This window comes from Thamnophis elegans, chromosome 2 (assembly GCF_009769535.1).
Source record: "Thamnophis elegans isolate rThaEle1 chromosome 2, rThaEle1.pri, whole genome shotgun sequence".
NCBI lineage: Eukaryota > Metazoa > Chordata > Lepidosauria > Squamata > Colubridae > Thamnophis > Thamnophis elegans.
Genome location: NC_045542.1, coordinates 85,311,958 through 85,324,461, shown reverse-complemented (window position 1 = coordinate 85,324,461; position 12,504 = coordinate 85,311,958). Strand labels below are relative to the sequence as shown.

At 37.5% G+C, this 12,504-nt stretch overlaps 1 protein-coding gene across 1 annotated transcript in view; it reads left to right on the top strand.

Annotated features, from left to right (window-relative positions):
* Positions 1–2,062: 2,062 nt before the first annotated feature.
* The window catches only part of LOC116503536 (serine/threonine-protein phosphatase PP2A-1 catalytic subunit-like), a 68,622-nt gene continuing 58,180 nt past the window's right edge, over positions 2,063–12,504 (top strand). The window contains 3 exon segments of the mRNA XM_032210000.1: positions 2,063–2,162; positions 9,953–9,976; positions 9,979–10,091. Coding sequence (XP_032065891.1) covers positions 2,078–2,162; positions 9,953–9,976; positions 9,979–10,091 — 222 coding nt within the window. The 5' untranslated portion in view covers positions 2,063–2,077.

The following is a 12,504-nucleotide window of genomic DNA, read 5'->3' as shown; positions in this document are numbered from 1 at the left end:
AAGTCTAGGTTTAAAAAATGAATGTAGTGTTCCCAAATGATAATAACAGCTTGTTGGACCCTCTTTGAAAATAATTAAATGGATGTCATATTAAGATCTCAGTATTAACTGCTTTTCAATCCTTTCTATTATTGCTTGAACCAGTATAAGACTAACTACTAATAATATAGATAGGCTTTTTTTAAGCCTGTCATCAGTTCAACTAATTCACCTAGATTTTTTTCTACCTCCCAAAGATAATTGAAGTTATTATTTTATTCTTAGATGTTTAGCAGTCTGAACTTGTATTCTTGTTACTGAACTAGTTAACTTTTAATATTCTGTTTTCAAACAACCTATTTTTATTTTGTTCTTAAACCAGATTACATTATTCTTCTGCTAGGTCATTCACCGTGATATTAAACCTGAAAACATTTTGGTTTCACAAACTGGAATAACTAAGCTTTGCGATTTTGGATTTGCTCGGACTTTAGCAGCCCCAGGTGATATTTATACTGATTATGTAGCTACAAGGTGGTACAGAGCTCCAGAACTGGTATTAAGAGATACAACATATGGGAAGTAGGTATTTTTTAAAAAATAATACATAGGCTGTTAAATGTGTATCATTAATTATTTTTAATTAAATTACAGCCACACAGAATACTCCAAAAGCAAAAAATCTATAAACTTACTTGTGGTGAATAATAGTAAAGGAACATTAGAGGGCGCCCTGATACGTTTATATACTCTAGTTCTTGTTTTGATTTTAAAAAGTCCTTGATTTAGACTCAACTCCTCGTTAATAGCCCCGTAGTTTTCTTTGTACAGTAACAATAAGGGATGGTTTGTCATTGCTTATTCTGGATTCTTGTTTATTTGTTTGTTTGCTTTCCATTGTGGTCTTTAACTCTAGCATTCCCTACAGGTTCCCATTCAAATACTAATCACGCCCAACCCTGCCTAATTTCCCAGGGGCTGTTGCTACATGCTGAAGAGTTCCTTTTCTTTTCTTTTATTTCCTTTTCTTTTTCCTTTTTTCTTTTGATAAATTCTAAAAAGTATTCAGTCTCAGCAATTTGCAGAATATATAGACATAATCTACAGTTTGAAGAGAGGTATAAATGTTGCATTATGGTAAACTCTTGATTACAAAACCACAAGCAAAACAATTCCAAAATTTGAGCTGAGGAGATTTGGGCTATAGTAGGTTCTGCCAGATAGATGTAACACACAGTTTGGTATCAATGTGAAACATTATATTATACACTATATTGCTGAAAGTATTCACTCACCCATCCAAATAACCAGAATCAGATGTTCCAATCACTTCCATGGCCACAGGTGTATAAAATCAAGTACCTAGGCATGCAGACTGTTTTTGCAAACATTTGTGAAAGAATGGTCGCTCTCAGGAGCTCAGTGAATTCCAGCATGGAACTGTGATAGGAATGCCACCTATGCAACAAATCCAGTCATGAAATTTCCTCGCTCCTAAATATTCCATAGTCAACTGTCAGCTATATTATAAGAACATGGACGTGTTTGGGAACGACAGCAACTCAGCCATGAAGTGGTAGGCCACGTAAACTCGTCCAACATCAGTGTGTGACCTCACAAATGCGCTTCTGGAAGAATGATCAAAAATTCCCATAAACACACCCTAAACCTTGTAGACAGCCTTCCCAGAAGAGTTGAAGCTGTTACAGCTGCAAAGGGTGGACCGACGTTATATTAAACCCTATGGATTAGGAATGGGATGTCACTTGCAGTAAGTTCATATGCGAGTAAAGGCAGGTGAGCGAATACTTTTGGCAATATAGTGTTTGTGTGTGTGTACACACACACACACATTTGTATACATCATCAGTCTTATGATTATACGAGTATTATAGGAATGCTGCCAAATTCTGGTTCTAAAGCAGGTGTGTGAATTTGGTGAACTTCCTTTCATGGTAAGATTTATAATAAAGAAAGAAATTTGTTTTAGAACATTTATATGACAAGAAGTAAACATTTGTAAGTTTAGTCTTTGTATTGTTGAGCACTTTGTTCATTTCCTGATCTTAGACCTGTGGACATCTGGGCTTTAGGTTGTATGATTATCGAGATGGCCACTGGCAACCCTTATCTACCCAGCAGCTCTGACCTAGATCTACTTCATAAAATTGTGACCAAAGTTGGTAAGTGCTGTTCTTAATGTTACTCCAAATACGGTGCAAATCTATTGGTGCAGAATAAATGCATTTAGCCCTATATATCTTTATGTTCAGCCTTTGGAATTTCTATAAAAGTTTCATTATGGGGAATGGGTGAATCATATTCTTTATCTGAAAAAAATCACTTTCAGTAAACATTTTACTTGAAAAATTCTCCTTGGCTTCAAAACATTTCCATATTTTCTTATGATACATATATTAGAAATAGTGTGAAGCAAAATAGCTTCGGTTCTTCCAAAGGTTGACTTTCTGAACCACTTTGCTCCCTGCAACTTTCTCTTTTCCCCAACCTCATAAACAGTTGTAGATCCGGTCTTCATGCTATCTTATTTCCTTGACTTCAAATACAGATTTGATTTTATTTGTACCTACCTCTCATCTCTTAACCTCTCCAAAGCCATTGGAACATGTTGATCCCACCATGTTTAAATACTTCTTCCTGTATTTCTAATTTCAATGTAAATTATCTTCAAGGTTACTCCAAAAGCCAGAAGCAGATGCTTTCTAGAAATGTATATATAAAATCATTTTAAGATACATAATTTATTAATTGTAGAACTGACCTAAATATATATGTTATCTTTTTACTCCTTCCTTTATTTTTTGTGCAATATATTCTATCAATTTTTACTATGTATGCCCTTTGGGATGTATACACATACAGATTATAAACGTAAAACTTATTTTAACTGACAGTTGCAAGGAAGGATTGTTTGTTAATATAGGGCCTGACATCACTCAGTGATGTGAATGCAGTTGATACCAAACAGAAGAATTTAAATGATGACACATGCAATTGAGATGAATTACATTGCTTATGTTATTTGCATAAAGAGTGTAATTATTAATCATCAGATTTTTTTTATTTTGCATGTACTAAACACAAGTTGCCAATTTCCTTCAGAGTTACTTTTCTGCCCGAGGCTTAATCACATTTAGAAATCTAGGTGTGTTACTCTCCATCCAGAGTTCTGGAAGTGTTGCCTCTAACTCTGCATGGTTTAGGTTCCTCTCTCCCTCGCTTTCCATGTTTTTTCTGTGAGAAAATTTAAAGAAATAAAGTCTTCAACTTTTCACCTTATTTAACTTCAAGATGAGAAATTTGTGTTTACTTACAGATATAGCCAACAGATTGTCTTAGAGTTACCTTACGACAGGTAATGTTAGTTTGTGTTCTGGCCTAACTGGATTTTCAGAAATTGCCCTACTCAAGGTACCCATTATTGTACCTCTACTGTACGTGTACAATCTGTAGGACTTTAAATAATTACTAAATACTCATTATAATGAAATAAATCCAAGGTCTTAGACAGGGGAATTTATTTCCATTACACTACAGATAGTCCTCAACTGAAAATGACAACTGGGACTGAAATTGCCATCACTAATGATGCCATCTTAAAGTGCAACTGCACTGCTAAGTGATGGCAATCCCTGCAGTCCCATTTACCATTGTAAACTGAGTTCCAAGTGTGTTATGCAAGGCAACTCCTCCCAGCTTCCTGCAACCAAAGCAGTGCAGAAGCTGGCAGGAAGCTGTAAAACCCAGGACTTCAGGCAGCTAAGTGGACTGCTGCTGGATGGGGGAGGGAGTGGCCCAGAGGTTCAGCTCCAGCTAGGAGTGGTATGAGAAAAGTGTGGATTGGGGAGGGTGTGCGTGAGGATTGGAAGAGTATGCAAGTGTGATTAGGGCTGAGGAGGGTATGTGAGAGTGCAGTTTGGGTCAGTAAGGGTGTGAGGGTTTTATAATTGGTTCTGGCATGATGAGTACTCATACCTTTGGACTATGAGTACTGCCTCCTGTTTGGCTAACCAGCCTTCCCCACATACTTGACACTACCTGACGGTGTCTACTGACATCTGTTCCAATTTCGACCAGCAGAACCTACCGTATTTTCGGAGTATAAGACGCACCTTTTTTCCTCAAAAAAGAGGCTGAAAATCTGGGGTGCGTCTTATACATCGAATACAGCATTTTGGCCTCCTGAAGCCCTGCCCCTTCAACCAAAATGGCCGTGCATAGGGGCTGGGGAGGGCAGAAATGAGCAAAACATGGGCCGTTTTTTGCCCCCCCCTCAACCCCAGCAGCACTCTATAAGCCTCTATAAGGCTATGCATGTAATTTTTTTGAAAAAAAAACAGGCCCGTTTTTTGCTCCCCCCCAACCTCTTTGGAATACTCTGCAAGCCCCCCACAAAGCTATTCATGCATTTTATTTGAAAAAAAAAAAAACAGGCCAGTTTTTGCGAAAAACGGGCCGTTTTTCGGAGGTTTGCAGAGTGCAAAACCTTCCCCCCCTTTTTGGAAAGCTCTTTACTGATGAGAATTACATTGATCAAGTGCTGTGCCAGCAGAAACAAAGACTTAAGGTTTGTCAGTGATTTCCTTCTCCAGCACATGGATAATACACCTGGAAACATCTACCTACCTACCTACTCTCTCTCTCCCTACCTGCCGCTCTGGGCATACTTTCTATGGTTGTACACTCTGGAGTATGCTCTGCCAGCAGCTGACTCACAACCATAGAGCGGACTCCCAGAGCGGCCGCTGCCCGAAAGACTCGGTTTAGAAGCTGCTGAAAAAGCCTTGCTGGATGGCGGTGGCAGCGGCAGCGGAGGTGCTCTGTCTCTGCGGGAGAGCTGTGCCAGGGCATCGTGAGGCTGGGAGGCTCACGAGTGGGAGCGGAACGCCACTTGTGCAACCTCCCTCTCCAGCCATGTAGAGTGCCTTTCACTGGCATTTCGAAGGTGCCAAGCCACGACAGCCGGGAGGCGGCGAACAGGCGCTCACGTGGCTTTGCGATACCCCTAGGTCAGTGAATGGTGCTGTGCCCAGCTGGAAAGGGGGGTTTGCTGGGTGGCTGCTCCTGAGTGTGGTTGCTTCATGGTTGCTGTGTTGCACTGCTATGATAGCGCAACACAGCCGTTCACCTCTGAGACTGTGCCCAGCTGTTTGGGAGCCCGCTCGCAAGAGAGCAGCTGCCCGGCAATCTCAAAACAATAAGCCCTCCCCTGATAATAAGGCCCAAGCCATATTTTGTGTGTAAAAAGAAAATAAGACCCTGTCTTATTTTCAGGGCACAATATCTACTGTATTTCTCTCTCTATCCCACTACCTACCTACCTACTTACTCTCTCTCTCTCCCTACCTATCTACTGTATGTCTCTCTCTCTCTATCCTACCTACCTACCTACCTACCCACTCTCTCCCTACCTATCTACTGTATTTCTCTCTCTTTATTTCTCTCCCTCTATCCCTTTACCTACCTATCTACCTACCTACCTACCTACCTACCTATCTACCTACTGACTCTCTCTACCTACCTACCTACTGTATTTCTCTTTCTTTCTCTCCCTCTCTATCCCTCTATCTATCTACCTACCTACTTTTTTAAAAATTTGCCTCTTCAAAAACCTTGGTGCGTCTTATACTCCGAAAAAATACGGTATCTAGTATTCAGTAGATACTTCTTTGTATACATTGTCACTTCCTGCCAAAATCTTTTAAAGAAGTGTCTTCTCTGCTTTTTACCATATCAATACCCATGGGAGATCTCCAGTATTCAGGAGCTCTCCACTATTTTATTTGCTTCCCTATTTCTTTTTTTTCCCTTTTGGAGGCTTGCACATCCTTTCCCACTCAAATCAGGATGAGAAGGGAAAACATCTATTGCTTTTGAAACCTCCTCTTCCTGTTACATGCTGGTGACCTCAGTAGTTATTCTTACCCCTCCCTCTGAGGATATGTCTAGCTGGGAAAATCTGTTCATATTAGCTGTCAATGGAGCAGTTTAGTACTACCGCAAGCATAGCTCCATAGTTTCTATTTTGTCCTTAACTTGTATATTTGCTCTACATTGTAGTACAAGACTAGTATGGACATAAACATTTTTAAAGTGCTCATTGTCCACGTCTTTCTTGATCAAATAAGGACAAACCATTCATTTGCTTCCTAAACCTGCAACTGGGTTTCCATTGATCTAGCTCACCTGTTATTTCTTATTCTCTGGATGCTTGCAACATGGCTGTGAAAGATCCCTTTCCTTGGCAAGATTCGACAATCTTGAACTAAGTGCCCTATCTTGCACATTTATAACAGGATCTATTTTCTCTTTGGTTTGTTCATCCTCACTTTCCCCTGCATACCTCCTTTTCAGTCCGTTTTTCTTTTTTCCAACCTCTCCATGCCCCCTTCTAGCTCCCTCAGTTTTTCTGACTGCAAGATAATCTTCAGCTAAGGAGGCTGCATTGTTTCTATGTCTAAGTGACACTCTTTCACCCAAATCAGTCAGGAGCTGGCAGGATCTGTAGAATTATTCTAAAATACTTTCATCCGTACCATGTCTATCTGGCTGCAATCATTTTCTAGCTAGGTCTCTCAGCCTTACTTAGAGTTCTCTCACTCCTTCCTATTCCAGTTATATTCACGGAATCTTTGCATATTTTGTGACTTCATAATAGTAAGGATCACCTCTTTTACTTTATTGTAATCCACCACCTCCTGCCACCGAGTCTTCCCCTCCCATTTACATGACATTATTGCACATTCAGACATCATTAATAATGCCTCTGTGTCTTCATCACACACTTAGGATGGATAGATTTTATATACCTAACATACCCTACTAAGGTAGAGCTTCCCAGTGGTGGAGCTTCTCCTACAGTGACTTCTGTTGTCCTGAGGAGAGAAGAACACTATGCTCCTTCCTTTGAGCTTTTCTTTTTTTCCCCCCTTTCTTTTTCTAGGCAATCCCTACATTCAACCTCGCATCATGTAAGTTCTTCTTTTTCCCTTAAGAGATGGATCTGTTTGCTGTTGGTGCAGGGTCTCCTTCATACTACTGGTTCATGACTCTGCTGGCTGGATTTGCTTTAACTCTCTGCTTTGTATGCTTCCACTGTTGGATCTGTATCTGTGTGTTCCTCAGTAACCATCTCTCCCTTTTCCCTTTATCTTTTTTTTTTTTGCTGTATCTGCTGCCCCCTTGATGCATCCCTGAGTTTGAGGGCATGCTTGTGATCCCAGGGTACTAGGAATTATGTATCAAGTACTGGTCTCATTGCTTCACCTCCTTCTTCATGCACTTATTTGAATGTCTAAAGTATCGTCTGTATGCTTGGAGCATGATATTGTGATCTCTCATGAGGAATTCTTCTGATGATGCCGCCACACCACAGCTTAGAATAAAAATGTTACATAATCTTTATTGTACTAAATACTTTATTCAGCAACACGCTGTTACCCTGGCTGTTACCCTAACTCCGCCCTCTTACCCTGACAAGTTGGTTTAGCATGTAAAGATTGGGGTCTCAGTCCTTACAACAGCTAAAAGTTTGTAAAGTGGCATCCAGGCCTTGTCTCTTTCCAACGGTTTTTGCATTCATTGGGGTTTACATGCTTCCTTAGCGTGGCTGTTCCTTTTATAATTGTTGCCAAGGTCCAGGGCAAGCTCTGCTCTTAAGCAATGTTGGTATTGAGTATCCAAGCTGAATTCCAGGCAGGGATCAAGCACAGATGGGCCATTTACCCTGCATTTTGTCTTGACAGTTGACTGTCAGCCATCTTACTTGCCTGTAGTTGTTATATGTGCCTGGATATCACTTCGTACTTCCTCATCTTCTAGATGCCCATTCTTTGTGTATTCTTCTCCCACTCACACATACAGATGCACATTCCGGGTTGGCTTTCCTTTTTTTTAGCCTAAGGGCATGAATGGGATACAGTTGCTGTTCATGGATATTGGTATATTCCTGGAAAAGCCTAGGGGGTGGCTCAGCTATCCAAATTGGATGTTGTTATGCCAGTCAAATAGCGCTGGGTGTGCCCAAATGACCAGCAGAGATATAGGTGTGGATGTCTATGGATGGATGTTCTCAGTCCATCTCTCTCAGCTGGCCGGGGTGGGGGGGGGAGGGAGGGAATTGAGCACTCATATTTTCAAGACTGTAAACCTGTGTCCCTTTGTGGAAGGGGTGAGCTTAACTTAGCCTCAGGAAGTGGGGTGGGTGGCGTTTCTGCATGGCTGCAACCACACCACTCAATGTTTTTATGCTGTTTCTCTAAAGCACAGAGAACAGTTCTAATTCTCAGGTTTCTCCCTTCCATCATGCATGTGATGCTACTATACTTGTTATTAGTCTGTCTAATCTCACATGCTAATAGTATTATATTCTGATGAGAAGGTTAAGCATAAATATGGTTAAACACAAATAAATACAAATGAAACAATACAGAAGAATGCGGATAGCTGTCTGGGACATTCTTCTCCATTAAACTCTCTTCTCTTCAATCCTGAATAAGGGGAGGGGGAAACAAAATTGTAGGTGAAACATTCAAGAATTAACAACAAACCCCTGCAAATACACATCATTATCATCATATCTCTAACCCAGAAAAATCACATCTTGGTGTCCCTATTTCATTAATTCCTATACCACAACTAGCAGTTCTGTTAACCACCATCATCCTCTTCCTAGGCTTGGGCTCTATCTTCCCTCTGCTCACTAGAGGCACTACTTTTATGGTAATAGCACACACAAAAAAGGAAGAAAGAGAAGACAGACAATACATAATCCACACTGGTTCTAGGCCAAGTTCCTTGTAAAAAAGACCTAGAACTCACCTTATGCATGGGTTTCAATTCCACCCAGTAAGATAATCACATTAGCTGAATTGCCAAGGATTCAGGATGGGGAAAGACATTTAATACCCCTTATATATTTGGACTTGGCTTCCATCAGACCTTACCAGCATAATCGATGATCAGTAGACATCAAATTACTTGTTTATGATTCAAGACATGAAACGGATCAGTAGTTGTTCAAAGTGTTCTCCAGTGATTTATTAGAGTCTGAAAAAGGGCACAAGAATTTAGAATATCACTGGGAAAGGGGAAACTATGACCTTGCTGTGCTTTTAAAAATGTATGTAAAATAAAAATAATGTGAGCAATATTGTGGTATTCTCAATTTTTAGAGTGAAATTTGATGTCGGGATACCTGTAGCTAGAGCTTTAGAATAGAGTTCTAGGTAGAGACAAGTTGGGAGTATGGTCCTGATCAATAAGAATGTATAAAGCAAGGCTGGGACAAAATCCTATTTGCATTATAAACATTGCATATTACATGAATGCTTAATATGTAGCATGAAAATCAGAGATCCCAATTCTTAGAAATATGAACAAGTAGAACACAATAGCTTATAGTTCTTTGTGTGTGTGTCTGTTTCTCTGTTTGTCTGCCTGTGTGAATGCTACTTTTCATAAAAATTGAACATAAAGGAAACATTGAACATAATCTTACAGATATACATCATCAGTAGACTTGCTTTAAAATTAGAGAAAATGATAGTTTGTAGCCTGTACAGTGTGCGCCTTTACCTTTTAAGGCTTGTTATGAGATTAAAACAATAAAGTCTATAATATTACTTTGTTAAACTGGTCTTACCATAGCAGCATTAAGATTTTATTAATATTCCTTCACTATAACAATATTTCTTTAAAATGATTTAACTTTGGAAACCATAATTCACTAAACAATTATTTGGTATTTCTTAAAAAGTCAGTAATGAAACTGACTTTAAATTGATCTATCTCGTAATATGAATAGAATTACCTTAATCTGAGTTGAATCTTGAATTATAGATGTAAAATCAATGTTAACTAATTTATTACAAAATATTAACACTGCTAGAGTAAATATGTGGGAGTAAGTTGAATTATTTATTTGTAAATAAATATGTTTGCTGTCTTTCAGGAAACTTGACACCTCACTTTCAGAGTATTTTATAAGGAGCCCAGTTTTCTCAGGGATGGTTCTTCCTGAAGTTCAGCATCCTAAAAGTGCAAGAAAAAAATATCCCAAACTCAGTGCACTACTTGCAGATATGGTTCATGTATGTCAGAAGAGGTCTGAGTATCAAGCTTACTGATGATTATTAATTGTAGCCTAACATTTTATGTATAATTTATACATCTTGAATTATCAGTTGTATTTAAAAATGGGAAAGAGACTTGCTGCATGATATAAAAACTTCTTTGTTGTTGATTTGTTTGTCACTGCCCTTTTCATATTCAGTAGAGGTTTTATTGATATTTGAAATTTCAGTTCAGGTCAATAAAGAGAGGTATTTGCATATTTCAGATATTTTTGCAAGTAAGTCCGTGAAGTTTAATTTTTCAGTCTAAGATGCTATTTTCCATTTTTAATCCAACAGATTGTTGTAGAAAAGCTCTTGAGTATGTCTTCAAATGTACTGAAAGGCAGAGGAGAGGTACTCTATGTGCATGCCTATGCATCTATATGTATGGATGAGAGAGAAAAATATATGCTTTTAAATAAACAGATGTGATTTACTACAGCAAGTACCATTTTTAAAAAAGTACCTTCAGATCATGTCTCGACTCATAATAACTACATGGACACATTCATATGAGCCTTGGAAGAATCAAATATTTTTGGATGAAATTCCTATTGACTTGACAATTTAATATGCAGGAGTAAATATATTTTAGATATATTTGTCACACATCCTAATAAATATTAAATAGACTTTTTAAATAAATGTTTACTACTGTAGTTGAGGGTGAAGATTGTCTGTGTTTGCAGTAAGCAGATTCAGGTTTTATGTGTAAGTAGAGCTTCATTGGTGCTTTCTTAGTTGCAAAGCATAGGGTAGAGCATTTGGGGAAAAGATGGCGAGTTTATTGTAAGTTTATTTGGGTAGTGTAGTGCTTTGAATCTGATTCCAAATCTATGATCCTGGGGAAAACCACGACTACCTTAAGGAGTGGCAGACAGATGCTATATTTATGTTCCTTCATACTCCAAAGTGTACATTGAATGGAATTGAACATGCTACATAGTTCTACTGTTTAAGGCATAATATTATGGAAACTATTAGCCATTTATTAAATCTTATGAGTGGATTATAAGTTGGCACAATATTATGGAAACCAGTAACCATTATTAAATATTAGATGAAGAGCACACAACTGGCATTACTTTGGTTCAAACAAGATATTGTACTAACAGAAGATAAAATATCCTTTGATCATTTTCATCTTTACTTAGAAAACATACACATCTAGTAATGCATATGTTAACATAGGAGATGTTTTTAGTAAGGAGGAATATTGAAAACAAGAAGATACTAATTAATCAAAATGAATTTACTAAGTGGAAACATAGTCTCTCTATCATCTTCTCTCAAGTTAAAAATAATAATAAACAAAATTAAAAGAAAAAATTTAAGTTATCTTCAAAGTATCTTCATTGGCAGCTCAATATGATCTGGCCACTTATAATACTAATAAATACTTAATGTTCAAAACCTTTCCCCCTGCCTACCTATTTCTTCTTGGGTTTTAAAGATCTTACCAAAAACAGAAAACAAGTCTCAAATATTATTAACTTTTATTAACCAATAGATACAATTTTGGAAGCTACTGCTTCAAAATTAGACATACTTTTTCTTTAAAAAATGCTATTACTAATTACACGTATACCCTTTAGTATACGTGTAATTATGGCATGAATTGGTGATCACAGTTTCAGCATCTTTAAAAGTATAATGTGATTAAAATACATAAAAATTCAAAACAATTGTTTTTCAAGGAAGATAATTAACTTAAAAATGTTTCCTAACAAATCTATATTAATAATTAAAAGACACTTGTACAATTTTCTATCCATTTCATAGCTTTTTTGTTTTGTAGCTTGGGTTTTATTGCAGTTTTTAATAGGATCCAAATCAACTTGTTAATTAGTTTTCTCTTTGTAAAACTGTCATGCTCTACTAACCCTTTTGGCCACTTATACAAACATTTTGGAAATTGTACACTTCTAGCTTTGAATCATTAGTTATTTCTTACTAAAAATTTTAGTTAACATTACAGAATAAATTTGTAAATAATTATTGGTTTTAAACTTTCTACACTGCCTAGAGTCACTGTTGTGAGATAAATAAATAATTTTATTTTTCACTGAGGAAAGGGAGTTTGAAATTATACAACAACGTCTAACATTTTTAAGACAGCTAAAGTATTGTTTTTTTTAAAAAAATCCATGATAGTTTGGCAGGAATTTAGGATTCTGGAGGATTATTGTTAGCCTTTTATCTATTTATTTATTTGTGATGTGAGAAGGTTTGTACATACATTGTAGTAATAGCTATTTCATGATGGATGATCATTTGTTGTGGATGAATCCTGATGTATTTGGTGAATAGAGGGGTTATTTTGTGTCTTGTAATTAGTTTAGCAGTGAATGGTGCTTTTGCATGTTTCTGATACTTCTGATAATTGAAC